Source organism: Lissotriton helveticus, chromosome 10, assembly GCF_964261635.1.
Source record: "Lissotriton helveticus chromosome 10, aLisHel1.1, whole genome shotgun sequence".
NCBI lineage: Eukaryota > Metazoa > Chordata > Amphibia > Caudata > Salamandridae > Lissotriton > Lissotriton helveticus.
This window is the reverse complement of record NC_136071.1, coordinates 575166742-575191675: the sequence shown is the minus strand read 5'-3', so window position 1 is coordinate 575191675 and position 24934 is coordinate 575166742. Positions and strand designations below refer to the sequence as shown.

General features: G+C 50.6%; 1 protein-coding gene across 4 annotated transcripts in view; it reads left to right on the top strand.

The window, feature by feature from the left end:
* Window positions 1-24934, top strand: part of USP7 (ubiquitin specific peptidase 7) — a 1709027-nt gene that overhangs the window by 1098250 nt on the left and 585843 nt on the right. For all 4 annotated transcript variants that reach the window (XM_078663105.1, XM_078663106.1, XM_078663108.1 and 1 more), the window contains 3 exons: window positions 12348-12453; window positions 18421-18513; window positions 18612-18679. In XM_078663105.1, the coding sequence (XP_078519231.1) occupies window positions 12348-12453; window positions 18421-18513; window positions 18612-18679 (267 nt within the window). The remainder of the gene's footprint in view (window positions 1-12347; window positions 12454-18420; window positions 18514-18611; window positions 18680-24934) is intronic.

Sequence of the window (24934 nt, the reverse complement as noted above, 5' to 3'; positions counted from 1 at the left end):
CAGCAAGATGCTTCTTTGGTGCCTGTTTGAACAGGGGAATCATTCCTTGACCCCAAGGGAGATTCTCAGTTTTCTAGCCGTGTAGAATGTCGAAGTTCCAGGATATATTTTGCAGACTTTCGTCCAGGATTCCAAAGTGTTTGACACCAAACACAACATGTTTCCATGCAGCCATTCCAAAGTTATCACTTAACGTGAGGTTATAATGCACTTAAGAGTATATGGTCTGACTGCATCACAGAACAGCCTCAGAGAATAGATTCCGAAAGCTGCAGTGGGGTCTTGCTCATGCAAGGGAACCCTCTCACACAAAACCAAGCACTCTGCCTTCAGGATTGAAAAGGCCTGCCATAGGAGTGACTTATAGGTTTATATGTGTCAGTGATCAAAGGTAGATCTAGGTAGCCTGTATCTTAAGGGGTGCATGCACCACCTTACCCAGTCTGCAGTAGCAGACCTGTGGTGCAATTTTGGAAGGCTTCCCAGGGGTGGCATAAAACATGCTTCAGCCCCATGTAGGCCTCTGGGGTACCTATGCCCTAATTACCTAAGGTACCATAGACTAGGGACTCACAAGGGTAGCCCAGTAACCAATCTGTAGTGTACCTAATGTACATACAATCATTTTAGCGAGGAAGCAGCTAGGCGGGGGTCCTGGTTAGCAGGGCGCCAGCCAGACTAAAGTCGAGAAACAGTGAAACACCAGCGAAAAGTGGGGGTAACTATATTAAGCAGATCCTACTCTCCTACAGGAGCGCCGGATGAAATTGCTTTCGGCCCGCTTGTCCAGATCGGTCTCGTCCCAGTGTCCGTCCCCTTCCTGGGAAGGGCCCAGAAACTGCTGAATCCGGCTGCGGCATCGTCCCTCACTGAGGCCTCACGGGCGTCGCTTGGCCGCTGGTAAGTCCTACAGTCTGTCACTGAGGCCTTGTCCTCGTTTGTCAGAGGGCGCCGGTTCCTCCCAGAGGTGAGCCCTCGCCCGTCGCCACCCTATCTGCCGTTTCCTGGCGTTGGGGTGACAAGGGCCCAAATGGAGGCCTACGCTGCGGCTTTGCAGACTTCTTTGGGCCCCCCTCCTCTTCCTGGCATGTCGCGGATCCCTCGCCAACCGGGGCCTTCCGCGGAGTCGCTGGCGGCTTCGACCCCGGCTCCGACGAGTTCGGCTTCAGAGTTTGGAGGTGTGGTGTTGTCCAGGTGCGGCCTGCGGGGTTCCCCTCTTCAGCACATGGCATCCCCGCCTCGCCGCAAAACCCCGCGGGGTTCACTGAGGTGTAGTAGGAGGTCGCCAGGACTCATGGTTCGTTCCAGAGTCCCCCTTGGTCCTCTGCGCAGGCGGCTGTCTTCCCGGAGGCTGAGCCGGCGCCGACTGCTTTCCTCCCTGGCAGCGCCGCAGGTGGAGGCCAGGACCCGGGGTGCCTCCCAGAGTCCCTCTCGGCCCTCTATGCAGGCGGCTGCTTCGTTGAAGGTCGAGCCAGCGCCTTTCCCTAGCCTTTCCAGCTCTGACCCCGCCCCTTTGTCCTGTGCGGCAAGTGGTGACAGAGGTTGGCTCGGCACCCCTGGCCACTTTGGCGCCGATCGAGGAGACACAGGCGCCCATGGCAGACTCCACGGTGCTGTCCCGGCATCGGGCGTCGACTCTTCTCCGGATGTCCCTTCCTCTCCAGAAGTTTGTCAGCTCCTTGTCTCCTCTTCACCGGAGACTGGACGCCGCGTCCTTGCTTTTTCTCCGGCGTCTACCAGGGCTGGCTCTACGCCGCCTCTGCTGCTGCAGCCCCCGGACCCTCTCTTCCGCACCTCGCTGTTGGTTGCCCCGCAGGCTTCCCCAACTGCTCCGGAGACCCCTCAGGCCCCTCATTTGTCCATGGGTCTACCATCCTGCAGGGGCTGGCAGTTTCCTCCTCCAGCTGGGCTCGGGGACGGGCAGCTTAGTTTGCAGCCCTCGCCCACGGAAGAGCTGCTCTCTCCACAGCGACGCCCTATGGAGGAGAGGGTAGCCTTTTTCCGGGCCATTTATACGGCTGTTGGTACCTTGCAAATGGGTGCCCCGGTTTACTCCCATCCCTACGGACCATTTGTTGGAGGTTCTCCACCAGGGCTCTGGTGGAGGCGAGCTGCTTCTTCCATTCGAAGCGTCGCTCCACAACTCTCTTCTGGGGGCGCCTGCTACGGATGATCTGGTGCCTCAGCCGCTCCGCCATCGTCCTGCCCCGCGCGATCCAGTCTGCCTTTCTGCCCACCCTGCTGCATAGTATGTACCAGCTGCCTGCTGCGCGCGCATGGTCGTTCTGGTCCACCTTCGCGGGCCTCAGCGTGTACCCGTGTGCTTCTGTCCCTTGCTCTGCTGGAGCTTTGCAAGACTGTGTTCCTTCTCGTGTATGCGCTTCTCGTCTAAGGAGCCGTTTCTGCATTGCCCGCTGCTTCGGGGCTGATGCCAGTTCAGCTGTCCCCTTGTGTGTGTGTTATCCTGGGGCAGGCTCTGCCTCAGTTTCCACCCCTTCTCTGTGGCTTATGCGGCTGGTTCTTTTCTTCCCTGGTACTCTCTGGGTGCCGTCGGTCCCTACGGGGTTTCTGGTGGACGCCCTTTGTCCCTCGGATAGTCTTGTGGTATCCTGGCCTTCCCTTCTTGTCTTGCTCATTTCTGCTTGGTGTGGGTTGGGCAGTCCTTCCTATCCCATGACACATTTCCTGTTGGGACCCTGTGTCCATCCAAGCTGGCGGGGTTCTCTCGCAGATCCTCCCTTCATCCCCCCCCCCCCCGCTGGGTATGGCTAGGATATCTATTCTACGTTAAGGAATGTGCGGCTAGTAGTCTCTATCAGATGTACAAGTTACTTACCTTTGGTAACGGTGTATCTGGTAGAGACGATTCTAGCAGCAGATTCCTTCACCAACCTCCCTTCCTCCCCATTCTGCGGGGATCTTCAGCTTGGTCTTCAGCATTCGCCTTCCTCCGGGTGGCTTGTCTTTTGCAAGTGCCCTCTTCACTTCCTCCCTGGCAGAGTGCTTCATTCTGTTAATTTGTTCCACTCTTTCCTTTCCAGTACGTGGAAGGTAGGGTTATGTGGACTTTTGCATCCCTACACCCTGGTTATTCCAGTGTGGGGCCTACTCTTGATCTTATATCTTTTTTATTGATTGGGGTTTCTTCCCCTCTGTGTCCTCTGGATTGAGGTCTCTGTCTGTGCCTCACCCCCTTAGGTCCTTACAGGAGATATGACACTCCTTGATGGGGTTATCTTGGGGTGCCTTGTCGTTACCCATCTGTTCCGATTTTTTGGATACTTCACCGTTATACATTGTGGTTGCAGACTTTGTCATCTGCCATGACATTTTTCTCATGTCCTTCTGCTTAATATAATCTTGCTGTAGTTTCTTTAGGGAAGGCATCACTAATTGAACTTCAAAAGTAAGTCCAAATATTCTATAAAAGCTATTCTCATCTGGCACCACCTTTGTTTAGGAGTTTCATCATTTTGGAATCTGGCCTCAGGTTCTGCTTCGATATCCTGTAGATGGGATCAATTAAAAACCTCATTGTTAACACCGGCAATAAAGAATTAACATATGATAGCAACTTCTAGCTGCAGATTCCCTATCTTTGAATTTCCCAGGTGTCAGGCTGGATCCGGAAACTTTTGCTGAGCACTACCCCTTACGTCTGGTGGCTCCATTCAGCTCCACCTGTCGACTGCGTCGGTTATGACGTTGCGTTGCCTATATAGGCACCACCCAGGCGCGCGAACATCAGTTCTTCTCTTTCAGTGCCAGTTAACTGCTGGTCTGGGAAGAGCTACTCCACAGCCACTTTTTGGCAGGCCTTTTCTCGACTATTGTCGACATATTTGGATTTTCCGACTTTGTATACGGGGATGTCTTCGAGGAAGACAGGTTTCAAGCCTTGCCGGACTTGTTCCTGCATGATGTTGGTCGCTGATCCTCACCGGGTATGTCTGTTGTTCGAGTGTGACCAAATTATGAAATCGTTTTCGGACTGACTGGCGATGGCTCTGAAGACCTTGAGGGAACGGGCGATGAAGTTAATTTTGGCTCGGCAGTCAACACTGTCAAGCGAGACTCCGAGGAGGTCACAGTCCCGTTCGAAGACATGGTGGTCGCGGGAACGCTAACAGAGCCCAAAACTCCTCTTCCTCCCATTCGAGGTCCTAGGGACTCTCTGGGAAGAGGAAGAAGATGCCAAAGCGGACTTCGTCCCCGTGAACACGGAGCTGGAATGGCGTCAATCTGCGCAGATTACGACGTCGAACGAACTCAGACACTCTATGTTGTCGTCTGATCACTTTGAGGATGAGCTAGGCTGAGGAGCGAAATGAGGGGTCAGGGCACCCTCTGGATATCCAGGACGTCGGAGGAGAATTTGGACTGGCATGGGGAACTTGGGGAGGCCAGTGGGCTGGCTACTTTTCCAGATACTTGCATGCTCTCTCTCCACCAGCATTGACTGCGGAGGAAGTGGCGTCATAAGCCATGGTAAAACCAACGGTGGATAGCGATCAGCGAAAAAGGTTTGTTTAGTGTTTCAGAAAAAATGGCGCACAACTTGTTACGGTAGGGTAATGTTCTAATGGATGATTATAGTAGGTGCTTCTTGGTCAGAGGAAAACCTTAACCTCTGTGAAGGAAGAAAGAAGGACCTCCTTCTCTTTAAGTTTATGTAATTTTGTCCAGAGCACACAATATATATAGGTAGACTGGTTTGTCTGGAAGTAACGATAGTAGGGATAGATCGGACACAGCGAGTAGTCTTAAAGGGTTTTTATTCAGACACAGTATTCCCCATTTTGGAATTACTGTAAATACAGGTCAAGCCGACACGTGTTTCGTCGCAACATGTGGCTGTGACTCCTCAGGGCTGACGAAATTCGTCAAAGGTCGGGGTCGAGGGACCGGTGATATTTCCAACCCGGTCCTGATCGGGTAGTTTGAATGCACAGGGGGCGGCAACAGTAGATTCGCCAGAACCCTTGTTTGGAAATCGCTTTGGAGCTTGGCAATTGTGCAAGTTCCAAGTAGTAAAGGCAGTGTAGCGCCTTCCTCGTGGAGTCGAACGAGTCTCGGTTTCCGGATGCGGGAACCGAGACTCGTTCGACTCCACGAACTAGATGCTGGGCTCTTTCTTTTTGCACATCCACGCTCCGGTAATCACCGCCTGAGCACTGCTGTCTTGTACTATAGACAGACCACGGGTACAACCTGATACATAAGGTGTTCTACCACCACCTTAGTCTTGGTGAACCCACCAAGCACATTATTAATTAAATGTGTACCCTTGTTTTGTCCACCCCAGTACGTAAACCCAACCCTATATGTTTTTCTCTTACAGGTTTTTCTCCTGAACCAGGAAAAAACACTCTTTTACACCAGACCACAATTTGTGATCTGTATTTGAACGAGGGCTGGGCGCGCCTTAGCGTGTGCGGACCACCCCGCTCAAAACACACGGTCCTGACGAAAACCCAAAAATTCTTTTTTATATGGTTGAAACATGTAGACCTACTTTTAACTAATTCACATAGCACACTATGCTATTTTTAGATTTAACACACTTCTCGAGACACCAAAGTCTTCCTAAATAGGCACTGGTGCCACACAATTTTTTAACAGGGATCAAGCACTCAAGAATAAAGTCTTGGTGTGAGTAGTCTTGGCCCCTTTTTAACACACGTATCACAATTACTTTTCGCACATATAAAAAAACAAGAAACCCGCTCCACTGTAACCAGGTGTCGTAGCACACCCTATGGGCACTCGGCCTATGGGGTGGGACCCCAATGATGAAGCATGTCACCAACCAGGTTGGTGAGTGAGGGGTCTTCTCTAAGGACAACTATTGTCCGGTTAAGGGTTGGGGCAAATTAATGCTAACCTGAGCCTTAAGCTCCAGATACAGAAGAATTCCTTCTTTGTATTTCCCAGTTTCTCCCATTCCCTTTAGGAGATGATTGCACAAGTGCTGCCACAATTCTCGGAGGAGGCCCGGGCTGTACTCTTCCAAGCTGTCAATGATGGGAGCGATGCAGCAACTTCACCGTGCAGTGTGTCCTCGATACGACCGATTCGCTGGGTAGATTGATTTCATTGACGGTGGCTTTGAGGCACCACTCCTGTCTTTGAACAACTGGCTTCTCGGGCGATGTCCAAGCCAAACTGATGGACATGCCCTTTGATGAAACTCGCCTTCTTGGGAAAAAGGCAGACTTCTCCCTGGTTAGGTTCAAGGACTCTCGAGCTACGACCAGATCCTTGGGCCTCTACTTCACCCATGGCCAGTCTTCCTTTCACTTCACCCATGGCCAGTCTTCCTTTCGTGGCAACGGAAGGTCTTTCCAGTCGCATCAGCCCTATCCCAGCCACCAACACGCATAGACTGCCCAAGCCGTGCAAGGATGTGGATGCAGTGCATTCCGTGCTTGCGATGGACGCCAGAAGTCGTCGACCGCACTGCCCCCAGCATCTGCAGCCTCCAAGCACTCCTGGCCTAATTCTGCAGGACCACACTACTCCAGTTGGTGGGAGAATTCGTCATCTCCCCCACCGGAGATCCATAACATCGGTCTTGTCGATAGTCCAGGAGGGCTATTATCTACCTTTTCTTTCTTTTCCCCCTTCTATCCTGCCATGTAAAGAACAGCTGACTGAGGATCATTTAAAGTTGCTCCTTGAGGAAGTTACGGCTCTCTTGGCCAAGGATACAATGGGAAGGGTCCTGGTCTCAGAAGTAGGCAGTAGATGTTATTTACGCTATTTTCTGATTCCGAAAAAGGGCCTATGACCCATTTTAGATCTTCGGACCGTCCATCTCTTCCTCAAAAAGGAGAAATTCAGAATGCTTACTCTGGCTCAGATCTTGTCTTCCCTAAACCAGGAAGACTGGATGGTAGTGTTGAACCTGCAGGTAGCGAATTTTCATATTCCCATCCTGCCAGGCCACCGGCATTACCTGCGTTTCAAGGTAGGCGATGAACACTTGCAGTTTACCGTGTGCCCTTCGGGTGTTCACCAAGGTGATGGCGGTCGCAGCTCATCTGCACAGGTTATTGGTGTCGTTCATCCCCTACCTAGACGACTGGCTGTTAAAGGCGTTGTTTGCCCCAGACAGCTGTTTCCCACTTTAAGACTATGGTGAACGTACTGCTTTCGCTTGGGTTCTCTACAAATGTGTTGAAGTCATACCCGACTCCTTCTCAAACAATTCCTTTCATCGGAGCTGTTCTGGACACAGTGCAGTTTCGGGCTTATCATCCCGAGCAGCTTTTCCAAGATGTTCAGACTATGATTCCGACATTTCAGCCTCTATCCTGGATTTCGTTGAGACTGACTGCAGATATTGGGCCTCATGGCCTCCTGCATCCTGTTGGTAAGACATGCCAGATGGCCTATTTGGGCTATGAAGCGGGACTTGAAGTTCCAGTGGGCACAGCATCTGGGAAATCTCACCGAAATGCTTCAGATCTCGGAAGGAACTGCAAAAGATCTGCAGTAGTGGTTAATGACCCGCAATTGGGTTAACTGCCAACCTCTTTACATTCCCCAACCAGATCTGTCGTGACTGAGTCTCTTCTGGGATGGGGTGGCCATCTGGAGGAGGTGGAGATCAGGGGACACTGGTCTCCGGCAGAGTCGGGGCTCCACATCAATTTGTTGGTTTTCTGAATGATTCTGTTGGCTTTGAAAGCATTTCTTCCCTCTGTCAAGGGGAAGTTTTTGCAGGTGTTCAGACAACACCACCACCATATGGTATTGCAACAAGTAAGGTGATGTGGGGTCGTGGACCGTTTGTCGAGAGGCTCTTCTTCTCTAGACATGGCTTGAACAGCAGGGTATAACTCTTCTGGTTCAACACCTGGCAGGTTCTCTGAACGCCTAGCGGAATGCGAGTGGCGTCTCCAGTCGGAGGTGGCTCAAGGTCTCTTTCAGCACTGGGGAGAGCCTTGATTAGATTTGTAAGCCTCCGAAGAGAACGAGCAGTGTCTGTGGGACTGCACGTTGAAGTTTCTAAGTCGGCTATCGCTCAGCGATGCCTTTCGTTGCTAGTGGAGCACAGGCCTGTTGTATGACTCTCCTCCCCCTCCATTCCACTCCTGCCCATGGTTCTGAAGATGATCAGGAGTGATCGGGCCCAAGTCATTCTTGTGGCTCTGGACTGGGTAAGGAGAGTCATGTATCTAGAGCTTCTGAGAATGAGTATTGATCCTCCTATCAGGCATCCCCTTCAGGAGGCTCTTCTGTCGCAGCTCTGGGAAGGGTTCTCAACCCAAACATGTCAACTCTGCCCCTCCATGTGTGGAGATTGAGCGGCGGCAGTTGATGGCTTTTGACCTTCTTCCTGAAGTCTGTAATGTTGTTCAGGCGGCCATCCACTAAGACGGTATATGCCTGCAGTTGACATAAACTTGTATTATACTGTAAAGAAAGGTCCATTGACCCTCTTTTTGCTTCCCTTTCTACTGTCCTTTTATTCATACTGGCCCTTGCCCAGCAAGGCTCTGCTTTGGGAACTCTCAAGGGTTACCTTTCTACTCTGTCTACTTTATTTGCGGCTGCCAGACCAGCCATCTCCCTTCAAGTCTCCAATTGTAAATAGATTTCTAAAAGGGCTTGTTCACTTGTTTCCAACGACGCCCTTTATTATGCCACAGTGCGACCTTAATTTGGTCCTCACTTATTTGATGTGCACTTCTGTTGAGCCTTTGCACAATTGTCCTCTCCAGCTGTTGACCATCTAAACAGCTTTCTTAGTTTCGATTACATTGCCCCGGAGGGTGAGTGAGTTACAGGCGTTATACAGCTTTTCTCCTTAGTTTGTCTTTTCAGGACAAAGTGGTGCTTTGCCATCTTTTTTTAACCAAAGGTTGTGACCCCCTTTCATCTGGGTAAGTCCATTACTTTGCCCACCTTCTTTGCTCCCCCACATCCCTCTAAGGATGAGGAGCGTCTCCACCGACTTGACCCAAAAAGAGCATTGTCGTTCTACCTTGACCACATAAGACCGTTCCAGGTGGATGAGCAACTCTTTGTGGGGAGCAAAGAAGGGAAAGGCAGTGCAGAAAAGAACCCTCTGTCACTGTGTTGTACTCTGCATTAAAATGGGTTCTGCCTTGACGAAGAAGCAGCCACCAAGGGATTAAGGACCTATTCCACCAGGGGAAAGGCTGCGACTACAGCCTTGGCATGGGGTGTCCCAGTCCTAGACATCGGTCTTGCAGCGAAGTGGGCTTCATTGCACACGTTCTCAAACCATTATTGCCTTGATGGTCAAGTGCGCAACTTTGCGCTTTGCCCGCTGAGTCCTGCAAGGCTTTTTAGTCTAGTCCATGTGTCCGCAACCCACCGCCTGTATGGGATGGCTTGGGTATCTGATTCAAAGGTAAGGAATCTGCTGCTAGAAGTCTCTATCAGATAAACAAGTTACCTTTTGGTAACGCTTTATCTGGTAGAGAGACTATAAGCTGCAGATTCCTTACAGCCCCACCCATTCCTCCCTGGTTTGTGGACTGATGTTGTAAGTCTAGGGTTTCTCCCCTTTCAGGGCCCTAGTTTTGCACATGTTTACATCAGTCATTTCACGGCTGTGCGTTTCTGGCGTGGAAAAACGAAAAGTACTGACGTCTGTGTGCCTGGGTGGTGCCTGTGTAGGCACTGCGACGTCCTAACCGGTGCTACCGACGTAATCGACGACATGCAGAGCCAAATGGGGCCACCCGATGTTGCGCGCTAGGGGTTATGCTCCGCAAAAGCTTCCAGATCCTGCCTGACGCCTGGGTAATTCAAAGGTAAGGAATCTGCAGCTAGTCTCTACCAGATAGATAATGTGTTACCAAAGGTAAGTACCTTTTTCATTAGAGCAGATCTCTGGTGGTTCAACACTTGGCAGACAATTTGATCTCCATGGTGGAATGTTACTAGTGCATCACAAATGAAGTCTCAATCCTGAGATGTTTCAAGGCCACTGCCGAGAATCTGAAATGTCAGCATTTCTGTGCACCCTGGTTTCCCAGGCGAGTCTTGCTTAGAGACACTTTTTATCTCGATCGGAGCTCAGGTCCCCTGTATGCCTTTCCACCCATATGTCTCCTGCCCAGATTTCCTAAGAAAATCAGTAACGACTGGGCTCAAGTCATCCTTGTGGCTCTAGACTGGGCTCAAAGTTTGGAATCCTGAGCTGATGAACATTGCCATTGGTCCTCCAATCAGGCTACTCCTTCGGGAGGATCTTCTGTCGCAGCAGCAGAGGAGGGTTCTCTACCAAAGCCTGTTAATGATCCGCCTTCTTGTGGGTAAATTGAGCGGCAACAGTTGACCGCTTTCGTCCTTCTGCTTTAAGTCTGCAATGTTATCTTGGCAGCCAGGAATACATCCAACAAGACTGTGTACGCCTATCGTTGGAGCTAGTTTGTGGCATGCTGTACAGATAAACTCAGTTTATGCACCTTATTTTCTACCCACACAAGCTGGTTCTTAAGACTAGAGAATTCCTACCGAAGATGGCCACTCTTTCATGTAGGCCTATCTATCACACTGCTGAAAATTTACGCTCTTCCTCACCCCTCTAAATAAAAGGAGAGTCCACCGCCTGTACCTGAAGAGTGTTGTCCTTCTACCTTGTCTGGGCAAAAGAGTTGTGTGGACAATCAACTCTTTGTGGAATACGTTTGTGCCAAAAAAGAAAAGCTGGTGAGTCAGTGGACCATCTAACGATGGATAGTGCTCTGCATCCAAATTGCTATGCATTGGCAAAAATGCTACCTCTTGAAGCTCATTATACCAGAGCCAAGGCTACGTCTTCATTAGCTCGCGTAGTACTTGTTGTGGATATCGGTCGGGCAGCAGCGTGGGCTTCTCTGCACATGTTTATGAAGCACTAATGCCTTTACAGTCAGGTCTGTCGAGACGGGCATTTTTCTCATTTAGTCCTACAGGACTTTTTTCTGGTATAGCCTTTATTGTAGCCACTCCTCTGGGGAGGTAATGCTTGGGTATCTAGCCTAAGGTAAGGGATCTGGAGCTAGAAGTCTCGATCTGGTGATAAGTTACTTGCCTGTTAATACTTTATCTGGTAGAGACTCTTATATAGCCGCAGATTACTTACCCACAAATCCTCCCTTCTCTGAAAATGAATTCAGTATAGGTATGTTCCCCTTTCAAGTACACAAGTTTGAGGGGCCATTAGTCAGTGTTTTTTTTGCAGCTCTGTGCTTCTGGTGGGGAAAGTCACAAAAAAACTGGCATCCGCGCTGGAGTAGCAGCTATAAAGATATCACATATGTCATTTCCAGCATCAACACCATGCAGAGCTGACAACTCAGTCTACTTGCACACAGGCATACTCATAAAAAGATTTCGGATCCACACTGACCCCAGGGGAATATTTTATGGTAAGAGACCTGTGGCTAGCTAATCTCTACTGTGTGGGGCGTTAACGAAGATAAGTAAGTTGATCTACATTGAAACTCTCCTTTATGTAAAATTCTGCAAGCATTTTATGGAAAAAAGGATGAAAGACTTTCAAGATCACCCATCTATATTTAATATCATATGTGGTCCTAAAATTGATAGTACCAGGATGTCAATAACCCTACACACTGACCGTGTTATTGAGAAGAGCAATCCGCAGAAAAGAAATTTGCACAATTGTCCCGAGATATGCTGCAGTTATTATGCTGTCTGGCTCCTAGTGCTGTTTTTTAAAGTTGGGTTTTAACTACTTGCTTATGTATGTATGGTAAAATAAATGATATGGGTTCCTGTGCTGCGACAAATTCTCATTTTAATGTTGGTGAATGTGCCTACAATGAAGAAACAAGATTACAGGTAAATACATTTTTTTACCCCCTTAGCCAGCATGGGTCGTTGTGAAAACATTCTGGTTACTCTTCACTTATCAGTTAAAATCCTTTGACCCTTGTGTGACAAAATCTGAGGTATGGTAGAATGGGGAGAATGGTGTTAGTCGTGTTTCTACCTCATGTGCCAAATTTAGCTTTTGTCCATTAGTTGAATAGGCTACTGAAGTGACAATGTTTATGGCCTCTCTTCCTCTGTTTACCATGACACTATTTTAAAGTTCTTGTGGGACTCCTAGACAAAGGACTAGGAGTAACTGAAGTGTGTGAATGTATGAATGATCACCAAAACTGGAAAACTCTAGTTAAAAGTAAGAACTTTTTTATTCATTGATATATCAAACATGTTTATGAAATTACATTAAATAGCATCAGTATTCTTTTTGAACACTGTTCAATTATTATGGATTGCATTTGATATGCTTTACAGCCGTGATCATAGGAAAGAATTGATAACTTTAACCTCTTACTCCCCAAACGTTTTAGATGATTGAACTCAGTGATAATGAAAATCCATGGACTATTTTTTTGGAAACTGTAGATCCAGAATTGGCAGCAAGTGGTGCAACATTACCAAAGTTCGATAAAGACCGTAAGTGCAAAGGGGACTAGATCTATTTATATAAAGAATTGTTAAAAACCTTTCTAGTACACCCCTTTTCCTTAAAGAAACTTCCATGTGTTGTAGAATAAAATGTGCAACTATTAACATCTTTCTTGGACTTCAAATTAGAAATATGTACATATTTTTCTTTATGTAATATGCTCACACTTGAGTGTAATATTTTGCCATTATTTGGAGCATTGCTGATTTTCAGCCATTTGCATTTGTTTCCAGTATTGGGGAAATGTGTAAAGCTTTTTAAGTCCATATTTAGACCTTTTTCAGCCACTACTAGTTTGTGTAGGAAAGTGCCCCTTTTTAGGTTGAGCCTGAGTCCGCACACAAGCGCTCTGCGAGTCTTGTTGTCCTGGAGTATGGAGAAACCCTGTCCACATCCCACCCATATTTTTCATTGGCTTGTGGTGTTGTCCTTCATAAATGCTGGCTTCTGATTCCTTAGTAGGATTGTTAGTCCCGCCTTATTACCTCCTTGTCTTCAATTGTAACCTCCCATGGCGAATTGCCCCTTTACTTTGCTTGTTACACAATACCTGTTTTTAAGTCTGTGAGCACTCTTTTCTTTAATGAATTTCTCTACGTGCAGGTACGACGTGCGCTGCTTCAGCTGATTTTTTTTTTGCTTTCCCTCTGCTTGTGTGTTAGCATGTGACTTCAAGCGGCATGCTGGTGGGACCGGGCAGTTGAAATGCGCTCCTAAACGAGCAACCCAACTGGATTATTTGCACAAGCATGACCGCCATGTACTAAATTAGTAGTTTCATGACCAACTCTATCTGAAAGAAACAGGTTAGTGTTAGCTTCTTTACATTAGAATATCCCCAGGCGTCAGGCTGGATCCGGAAAGTTTTCGTCAGCATACCCTTGCGCGTCGGTAGGTGTCTGCGGGTCCGCATTGGTCGTCGGCATCTTGATCGCCGGGATGATGTCATCTGAGTACTTAGATGCCGCCCTCGAGCGCTGACGTCACTTCTTCTTTTTTCCGCGCCAGCTAGCGCAGATCAGGGAAGAGTAGTACTCTTAGTCACTTTTTGACTAACTGATCTATTTTGGATCTCTTTTGCGAGTCGACTTCGACTCCTGGTGCCGTAGGGATGCCTGGCTTCAAGCCGTGCGACGCCTGTCACCGCCTGATGTGGGTGACTGACCCCGACTGTCGGTGTCTCTACTGCCTCGGGCCGGCCACGACGACAAGTCGTGCCCCAACTGCCGGGACTTGACTTCGAAAGCTAGGCAGGAGCGGTCCCCCTCCACAGTGCCCCCTGTGGATCGGAACGTGGCCCGACGCCACCTCCTGGCTCCTGGCTACCTTAGCTTTCTGTCCGTGCACCCCACCCCCGAAAGGCTGGTGAACCAGGCTTCTACGTCCCAGACCGCATTCCCGACCGTTCCCTGGATCGGGAATCCAAAAGTTTGATCAGTTTGTAAAGAAACTGTTCTCCTCATTGAGCTTGGGGTTGCGTTCTATTAACACCACTTGCCTTTTGGACCATTATACCCACTCTTTGTGGGACACGGTTGCGGACGTGCTGCCCCATTGCCCGGAAAAAGCCCGGGGCCGGCTCGCCCAAGCCCTTGCGGAAGGGCGGGATGCGGCGCGTTATTCCATCAGGTGTGGACTGGATACCACGGACTCGCTGGGCAGGGCGATTTCCACGACTGTGGCGGTTCGCCGCCACGTCTGGCTGAGGTCTGCCTATTTCTCAGGCGATGTCCAGGCCACGCTCATGGACATCCCCTTCGATGTCCGTTGCCTCTTTGGCGACAAAGCAGACCGTGCGCTTGAGAATTTCAAGGACTCCAGGGCTACGGTCAAGTACTTGGGCCTGTCGGGCCAGCGCCAGCAAACTTCTGCTTTTTGCCGCTTTCGTGGCCAAGGAAGGGGCACCCCCACACGTCCTGCCAGCCACAGACCGCAGACCCAGCCTCGCCGCGGACGTAGTAACCGCTGTGGCGGTACCGAGAAACAACGGCAAGGTCAGTCCACATCCGCTGCCACAGCATCTGCCTCAAAGCCTTACTAGTCCGACCTTTCAGGCCCATTCGACGTCAGTGGGGGGCAGGGGCCGCCATCAACGCCTCCGCTGGCGCTCCATTACGTCGGACAGGTGGGTGCTGCAAATTGTCCGAAGGGGCTACTCCCTCCCCTACGAGGCGACTCCTCCAGCCATGCCACCGCAATGCCACCGCATGTCGGGGGATCACTTGCAACTTCTGCAGGAGGAAGTTATGGTCCTCTTGGCTGAGGGGGCTATTGAGCGCATTCCTGGGCCAGAAGTAGGACGTGGTTGCTACTCCCACTACTGTCTGGTACCCAAGAAGGGCAAAGGAGGCCTATGCCCTATCTTGGACCTCCGGAGCGTCAACGGCTTCCTCCGGAAGGAGAATTTCAAGATGCTGACTTTAGCTCAGGTCCTAGCTGCCCTAGACCATGGAGACCTGATGGTAGAGTTGGACTTGTGGAAGCATATATCCACATCCCCGTCCTGCCGGCGCTACCTGCGGTTCACAGTAGGCCACGAGCACTTTCAGTGTACCGTGCTCCCCTTCGACCTTACCAGCGCCCCTCTGGTGTTCACGAAAGTGATGGCGGTGGTCGCAGCTCATCTGCGCAGATCAGGGGTTCCAATCTTCCCCTATCTCGTCGACTGGTTGTTGAAGGCGGGCTCACTCCAAACAGTTGTCTCCCACCTCCAGACTACGGCCGACCTCCTTCACTCGCTGGGGTTCTCCATCAAAGTGCAAGTCGCACCTGTGTCCCTCTCAGAAGTTCCTTTTCATCGGAGCGGTTCTGGACTAGGCGCGGTTTCGGGTTTATCCTCCCGAACAGCGGGTTCGGGATATTCAGGCTCTGATTCCGATCTTTCAGCCTTTATCCCGGGTCTCGGTCAGGTTGATGCTGCGGCTTCTGGGGCTGATGGCCTCCTGTATCCTTCTGGTGCATCACGCCCGGTGGAGGATGCGGGCTCTGCAGTGGGGAGAGGCGGAGATCAGAGACCTCTGGTCTCCGGCTGAGTCCCGGCTCCACATCAACCTTCTGGAGCTGCGGGCGATCCGGCTTGCACTGAAAGCATTCCTCCCCTCTGTCAGGGGGAGTGTAGTGCAGGTTTTCACGGGCAACACCACTGTTATGTGGTACTCCAACAAACAGGGTGGGGTGGGGTCGTGGACCCTGTGTCAGGAGGCTCTGCGCCTCCTGGCAATGGCTGGAACATCAGGGCGTTACCCTGGTGGTTCAACACCTGGCAGGTTCTCTGAACGCCAGGGCGGACGAACTCAGCCTTCGGTGCATGATGGATCGCGAATGTCGTCTGAACTCGGACGTGGCGCAAGGTCTCTTTCAGCAGTGGGGAGAGCCTTGGTTAGATCTATTCGCCACTGAAGAGAATGCGCAATGTCATCAGTTCTGCGCGTTGGAATTTCCAAGGCGGCACTCGCTCGGCGACGCTTTTCGTCGCGAGTGGAGCTGCGGTCTGTTGTACGCCTTTCCACCGATACCACTTATGCCCTGAGTGCTGAAGAACTAGGCACGAAGATACTGGTATCCTGAGCTACTCAGCATGTCAGTCGATCCCCCGATTCGTCTGCCTCTTCAGGAGGACCTTCTGTTGCAGCAGCAGGGGACGGTCCTCCACCCGAGCCTGTCCAGTCTCCACCTACATGCGTGGAGATTGAGCGGTGACAGTTGAGGCCATTTGACTTGCTTCCTGAAGTCTGTGATGTGATTCTGGCAGCCAGGCGTCCCTCCACAAAATCGGTATACGCCTGCAGATGGAGCGCATTTGTGGCATGGTGCACAGCAAAGGATGTGGATCCACACTCTGCCCCCCTTTCAGAGGTTCTCCTCTTTCTTCTTTCTCTTGCCTAGCAGGGCTGTGCTCTGGGTACTATCGAAGGCTACCTCTCTGCCATTTCAGCCTTCTTAAGGCTTCCTGATCATCCTTCTCTTTTCTAGTCCCCTGTTGTAAATAGATACTTGAAAGGCATCACACACGTTTCCACCTATTGCTTTCGTGATGCCTCAGTGGGACTTGAACCTTGTACTGACTTATCTAATGTGCGCTCCCTTTGAGCCACTTCATAACTGTCCTCTTCGTCTTCTGACTCTTAAAACTGCATTCCTGGTTGCCATCACCTCTGCGAGGAGAGTGAGTGAGCTCCAGGCTCTTTCTCCTAAACCTCCTTTCCTCTCTGTCCATCAGGACAAAGTTGTTCTGAGGACTCGTCCTTCTTTCCTGCCCAAGGTAGTCACAGCCTTTCATATCTGGCAGTCCATCACCTTGCCCACCTTCTTTCCACCTCCGCATCCCTCGAAAGAGGAAGCAAGACTCCACCGTCTGGACCAAAACGTGCGCTCTCCTATCTAGACCGCACACGCCAGTTCCGGGTGGATGACTAGCTCTTTGTTGGTTACGTGGGCGCTAAGAAGGGACGGGCGGTGCACAAGCGGACCATTTCTGATAGATACATCTGCCAGTGGATTCCTCACATTGTGAATATGCCCCTTGTGTCAGCAACATTCAGAAATTCTTTTTTTGTAGCTTCGCGCCGACGACGTCATAGAGGCGCGGCATCGCGCGCGACTCCGCTGACGTTACCGACACCATAATAGGCCCAAGCCGGCGTGATGACATCAGTTCCCTTTTTTCCGCGTCGCCGACGCTAACGGTTTCGGGGAATCTCTGTAGCTGTTGGTAACTTTGTTACTGTTTTCTCGATTTTCCTGCTTCTTTGTGTCTCTAGCGATGTCGACTAAGAAGACCGGGTTCAAGCCTTGTAGAGAGCGCGGCAAGATGATGTCTATCACGGACCCGCACGAGGATTGTATCTGGTGCCTGAGTTCGGACCATGATGTCGACGGCTGCTCTTCGTGTAGAAAAATGAACCCGAACTTTGTGGGTCGTGTTGTGAATCAAGGTCTGTTATTCCTTGGCGAAAAAAGAGCCTCCTGTGGGGTTATGCACCCATTCCACTTGGGCCACGGCGGCTACTACTGCCCTGGGTCGGGGAGTCCCCTTGCAGGACATCTGTCAGGCAGCTACGTGCTGCACATGTTCCACTCGGGCCACGGCGGCTACTACTGCCCTGGGTCGGGGAGTCCCCTTGCAGGACATCTGTCAGGCAGCTACGTGCTGCACATGTTTGCTAGGTACTACTGCCTGGACAGCCAAGTTCGGATTGATGTCTTTTCAGCCGGTCCGTTCTCCAGGACTTTCTGGTGTGATCTTGGATCGCAGACCCACCACCGGGGTTGGTATTGCTGGGGTATCTTTTCTAAGGTAAGGAATCTAACATTAATCTGTTTCTTTCAGGTGCACAAGTTACTTACCTTCGGTAACAATATATCTGTAAGAAGCAGTAGTTGGTGTTAGATTCTTTACCGCCCCACCCATCCTCCCCGTTGTGCGAACCGATATCTATGGTTAAGGTATCTCCCTCTGAGGGCCCTAGTTTCATGGCACCAGTGTCTGTTTCTATCATGGCTCTGCGTTCCTGGCACGGAAAGCTATGTACAGAACTGACGTCAGCGCACGAGGGCGGCGTCTAAGTACTTCAACGTCATCCCGGCAAGCACAACGCCAACGGACGCGGACCTGCAGACGACGCCTACAGACTCGCAAGGGTACTGCTGACAAAAACTTTCCGGATCCAGCCTGACGCCTGGGGATATTCTAAGGTAAGGAATCTAACATCAACTACTGTTTCTTACAGATATATCGTTATTGAAGGTAAGTAACTTGTGCATTAGGGTTGTTAAGGCCAGCTATTTGTTAAACACTTGAAACAACACGTCTTAGCATTTGCTCTTTGATATTCAAATTTCTCTGTGCTTATGATAACTGTAAATAAAGAATGAATCGAATCTGTGCTTTAGTTTTTTTTGTAAATTTTTCTTGTCAGGCACTTTCAATTCCAAGTATGTCTTCTGTTTTCTAGATGATGTGATGTTGTTTTTGAAGATGTATGATCCAAAAACCCGGAGTTTAAATTACTGTGGACATATCTACACTCCAATATCCTGTAAAATACGTAAGCATCTATACATAAACGATATTTGATTTTGAATAATAACTTGCGGTTGAGAAAAGTTTGTTTTTTAAAATGCATTATTTTCTCTTCCCTGCTAGGTGATCTGCTGTTGGTTATGTGTGAGAGAGCAGGATTTCCACAAGGAACAAATCTTATCCTCTATGAGGTTTGGATTTTGTTTTTAAGTATACGCATTTAATTATGTGTGTTATTTGTGCATTGTGTTGAAATGTATCCCTCTAGCCATTAATGAATGAATTGTGATAGCCTTAGAAGTACCAAAGCGATCAGAACAAGAAAACCCTGCCTTTGAAATTTAGGTAAGGTCCTACACAGGGATCCTACAATATTAATGGAGCCAAACCTACCATTCAGAGCCACATATCAGAACAATCCACCCAAATAAAAAGTTTTATACAAATTTATAATTTATTTTTATGATTTCAAAGTCTCATGTATTGGTATTACAAAATACAAATAAATATAAGTTCATCATTCAAATATCAGTTAAAACATACATGGTTCAATGCCACATATACAGTCCCAAACAACCCGAGAACTCTCATACTCACACTTCCACATACTCTATAAACAATCAAACAACCATTCTTTCACATATCAGACATGAGCAATCCCACTAATACATAGCCGCCATCACATGAATTGATAGAGATGTAATACAATTCATTAAACAAAGGGGTGCTGAGCAATAAACAAACATAAGGATTGATGATGAATTAAACAATCCTGTTGCCCACAGGAACCGCGCTGATGCGTGTTTCGGTGTACAGGCCCAACCAGGCCACAACTTCGTCAGGGCGACGATGAACCACAGGGAGGGGGACTGAGTATCTTTATTTAGTCATGATAGATTTAAAGAATAACATTGCTGTCCTTTCCAGGTTTTGGATTTAGATGGCTCTCTTTAACGGGCGTCTTCTGTACGGAGTCTACGCAGACCATATCCCAGGTTTAGGGTATTCTCCCAGTCTTTTCGCTGGTTACCCTGAATTCTAGGTTTCGTCTTGGCCGGGTACTTCAAGGCGGTTTCAAGGGTGTAGCAGCACAGTTGAAAAGCCCATAGGGTTCACTGGGGGGCCTGGATTCACAATTGGTTGAAACGGTCTGTATTATCCCAAGGGGTAGCAATCCAATAGGTTTCTAAGCCGGTATGTACCTCTTCATGTGTGTAGAGTGTCCACAGGCGTAACTGATTCCATACAGTATAATGGTCGGCCAAGAAGAAACCTAGAATTGAGGGTAACAAGCAAAAAGACTGGGAGAATACTCTAAACCTGGGATATGGACTCCGTACAGAAGACGCCCGTTAGAGAGAGCGCCATCTAAATCCAAAACCTGGAAAGGACAGCAATGTTTGTGAGAAGTTGGCCTGATATATAGTGCTCACTATTCTAGTGATCACTGTGTATCATACCAAACAACCCTTATTGATGATTGGTTCTAAGTCAACCTTTCAGACCAGCTATCCTAGTAGCATGGACACGAGCAGTCTTCAGGCTAAACTCTAGAGGGCGTGTTAAGCCAGCTGTTTTACCATCACATATACCCCTTGAACACCAAGTGAAAGGACACCACACAAGTTGTTATAAAAATATAGGATATTTATTAATAACAGTTCTACCCTGAACTCTTTATGAGTCAGGGAGCTAAGCACAATACAAAACTCTTACGAAAATACTTTAAGTTGCACAATTTACACAAATGCCAGAGGGGCACGAAAAACCATCCTAACGCAGAACCATGGAGACATCTGACATCCAGACCCAAATCAACTGAATCTGGCGATCTGGCTCCTGAAGTCTGTTTGGTTATCTTAACCTATCACCAGACTGTATGAAAATCATTAGAGGCCATTAGACCTACTACCAGAGCTTGTTATGCTGCTAAATGGAAGAGATTTGCCATTTATTGCAACAATAACCAAATTGATCCCCTGGACGCTTCTATCCAGAATATCATTTGCTACCTTTTACATTTACAAAGGTGTAACTTGGCATATTCATCCATACGCCTGCACCTTGCAGCAATTGCAGCATATTTACAAAACAGACAACATCTGTCTCTTTTTAGAATACCTGCAATTAAAGCATTTATGGAAGGACTAGCTTACCCTCCGCGCGTTGCTGCGATCTCCGATGAAAGGAAATGCAAGGAAACTCGTTATGATAACATTCAATTTACATTGCCATTTTTATTGAAACTTGTTCATTTTAATATGGAAAACATTTCAAAGTGTCGTTTTAATTCTATTTATTTATTAGAGTGCTTGATTTTTTTGTTTTTATGTCTGGTGCGTACATCATTCGAAAGATTGAGGGCCCTGGGGGGGACGTTATTTAAAAAAAAGTGTATGCCAGAAACCTTCGCGGGAGTGCACTCAACAACTTCCCAAAGTTTCCTGGTGATCGGATGAATGCTATTTTTAATTCTATGTATTTATTAGAGTGCTTGTGGATACACGATTTTTTGTTTTTCCGTCTTGTGCGTACATCAGTATTCGAAAGATCGAGGGCCCTGGGGGCCGATATTTAAAAAAAATTATGCCAGAAACCTTGGCGAGAGTGTACTCCACAACTTCCCAAAGTTTCCTGGCGATCGGATAAATGCTGTATCTGAAAGAAACAGGTTAGTTTTAGATTCCTTACCTTAGAATATCCCCTTGCGTCAGACTGCATCTGGAAAAATTTTGCGTAGCAGTACCCCTGCGCGTCGGTAAGCATTGCCTGCGCTCCTCGTCTGCGGCGTTGGCGCCGGGATGACGTCGCCGGAGTACTTAGACACCGCCCTCGCGCGCTGATGTCAGTTCTTCTTTTTTCCGCGCCAGCAAGCGCCGGTCCGGAGAAAGTGGTACCCTATAGTCACTTTTTGACTAAGCTTTTTCAATCCTTTTTGGATCCGTTTAGAGTCCTGCAACTACATCGGTGCCGGTAGGGATGCCCTGGTTCAAGCCCTGTGCCGACTGCAACTGACTGATGTCGGTTATCGACCCCCACCGCCGGTGCCTACATGGCCTAGGGCCCGACCACGATGACAAGTTGTGCCCCGACTGCCGGCCCTTGACGTTGAAGGCTAGGCAGGAGTGGTCCCGTAAGCGCCTCGAGCTCCGGCAGTCGGCCCTGCGCCGCTCGAGGGCCCGGTCCGGAAGGAGGTCGCTGGGCCGGAATCATCACAGCTCGACGAGTCTACACCATTCATCGGGCTCCAAGTCCTCAGGTAAGAGGCACAAGAAGTCGAAGAGGCGAAATCGCTCTGTGCTCGCGCGACGCGGCCGGGGGTCCGGGTGACACCGGAGCCGCAGGCGTCCCAGCCTGCTCCATACCCGCCGGTCTCTGGGCAGAACACGGCGCCAGAGATCGACGCCTTCCTCATGGCCATGAGGTCGCTCTCTCCTCCGTTGGGTTCCGTGGCGCCTTCGGGCCCAGCGGACCCGACCGGAGCCCTAGCGGGCCGGGTGCTTCGGTCCTGGCGCCGTCGGCTACTTCGGTCCCGGCGCCGCAAGGTCCCACCAGGTCCGGATCCGGCCTCTACCCCTAGGGTGTCACCCCTGGCGCCATCCTCGGACGACGCCGTCCCTGGTCCAACCCTCAGTCCGGATCCGGCGTCGAAGCGGCGTCACTCGACGCCGCATTCGGCGCCGGCCAAAGAGGAATTCTTCGAGGATCTGGGTCCATCCTTTATCCCTGAATTTCAGGACATGGATGACGAGGGAGACGGGGGGGGGGGGGGGGGGTCGGGGTCTGAGGACCCCCGGGCACGTGAGTGCCAGTCATATGAGGACTGGACACAGGAACTAGGGGAAGCCAGTGGCCTGGATACCTCCCCAGACAATGGTTTTGTCTCCCCTCATACCGTGGCTACGGAGGAGGGGGCAGCTTATAGTGTGGTGCTGATTAGGGCAGCCAAGGCCTTGGCTCTTGAGCTCCATGTCGCAACAGTGAGGTCCAACCTCCTCACAGAGGTCCTTAAACCGCAGGTAAGCTCCTCGGAGCCTTTACTGCCGTTTAATGAGGCTCTCACATACGTCCTGTTGGGCACCGGGTGCCTGCTACAGTTCCTCCTGTAGATAGGAACGTCGCTAGGCGCCATCGCCCAGCCCCGGGCTACCCTTGTTTCTTGTCCACCCACCCCACCCCGAGAGTCTGGTTATCCAGGCCTCTACCTCACAATCCGCATTCCCGACGGCACCACAAGATCGGGAATCCAAGAGGTATGAACAGTTCGGAAAGATGATGTTCTCCTCCCTTAGTTTGGGGTTGCGGTCAGTCAACACCGTGTGCCTCTTGGGCCGTTACACCCACTCTGTGGGATACGGTTGCGGGCGTGCTGCCTGAGTGCCCGGAGCGAGCCCTTGGAGAGGGAAGAGACGCAGCGCGGTACTCATCAGATGTGGACTGGATACCACGGACTCGCTAGGAAGAGCGATTTCCACGTCTGTGGCGGTTCGCCTTCACGCCTGGCTGATGTCCGCCAACTTTTCGGCCGATGTCCAAAACACCCTTATGGACATGCCACTCGATGGCAGCCACCTCTTAGGTGGCAAGGCAGATCATGCGCTGGAACGCTTTAAGGACTCCAGGGCTACGGCCAAGTCCTTGGGCCTGTCGGCCCTGCACCAGCAATCTTCTGCCCAGCGCTCCTTTCGGGGCCACGGAAGGGGTGCTCCCACATGTCCTGCCAGCCACGGGCCGCAGACTCACATTCAGCGCGGTGGCGGACGTGGTTACCGTCGCGGCGGTGACAGGAGACAACGGCGCGGCCAGTCCACATCCACCCCCACAGCATCCTCCTCAAAGCCTTCCTAGTCTGAGCTTCAGGCCCATTTGACGCCAGTGGGGGGCAGGGTTCGCCATCACCTACTCCACTGGTGCTCCATCACATCGGACAGGTGGGTGCTGCAAATCGCCCAATGGGGCTACTCCCTCCCCTTCGAGGTGATCCCTCCAGCCATGCCATCGCAGTACCACCGCGTGTCGGGGGATCACTTGCAACTTCTGCAAGAGGAAGTTACGGCCCTCTTGGCAAGGGGGCCATCGAGTGCGTTCCTGGGCCAGAAGTAAGGTGTGGTTGTTACTCCCACTACTTTCTGGTTCCCAAGAAGGGCCCTATCTTGGACCTCCGGAATGTAAACGGCTACCTCCGGAAGGAGAAGTTCAAGGTGCTGACTTTGGCTCAGGTCTTAGCTGCCCTAGAACCAGGAGACTGGATGGTAGCGTTGGACGCCTATTTCCACATCCCGTCCTGCCGGCCCACCGGCGCTACCTGCGATTCACGGTAGTCCACGAGCACTTTCAGTTTACCGTGCTCCCCTTCGGCCTTACCAGCGCCCCACGGGTGTTCACGAAAGTGATGGCGGTGGTCGCAGCTCATCTGCGCAGGTTAGGGGTTTCAGTCTTCCCCCTACCTCGACGACTGGTTGTTGAAGGCGGGCTCGCCTCAGACTGTCGTCAGCCACCTCCAGACTACAGCCGACCTCCTGCACCTGCTGGTGTTCTCCATCAATGTGCCGAAGTCGCACCTGTGTCCCTCTCAGAAGCTCCTCTTCATTGGAGCGGTTCTAGACGAGGCGTAGTTTCGGGTTTATCCTCCCAAACAGCGGGTTCAGGATATTCAGGCTCCGAGTCCGATCTTTCAGCCTTTATCCCGAGTCTTGGTCAGGTTGACGCTGCGGCTTCTGGGACTGATGGCCTCCTGCATCCTTCTGGTGCATCACGCCAGGTGGCGGATGCGTGCTCTGCAGTGGGACCTGAAGTTTCAGTGGGCCCATCATCATGGTAACTTGTCCGACCATGTCTTGATCTCAGAAGGCACTGCAAGACAGTTGCAGTGGTGGTTCACGGACCGCGATTGGGTCAGTGTCAGATCCCTCTCCCAACCCCACCCGGAGCACGTAGTTGTGACGGACGCGTCCCTCCAGGGCTGGGTGGCCACATGGGAGAGGCGGAGATCAGAGGCTTCTGGTCTCCGGAGGAGTCCCGGTTCCACATCAACATTCTGGAGCTGCAGGCGATCCGGCTTCCACTCAAGGCATTCCTCCCCTTTGTCCGGGGGAGTGTAGTGCAGTTGTTCACGGACAACACCACCGCCATGTGGTACTGCAACAAACAGGGTGGGTGGGGTCGTGGACCCTTTGCCAGGAGGCTCTGCGCCTCTGGCATTGGCTGGAACATCAGGGCGTGACCCTGGTGGTTCAACACCTGGCAGGTTCCCTGAACGCAAGGGCGGACAAACTCCGCCGTCGGTGCATGATGGATCACGAATGGCGACTGTACTCCGACGTGGCGCAAGGCCTCTTTCAGCAGTGGGGAGAGCTTTGGTTAGATATATTCGCCACAGAAACGACCGCGCAATGTCATTAGTTCTGCGCTTTGGAATTTCCAAGGCGGCACTCGCTCTGAGACGC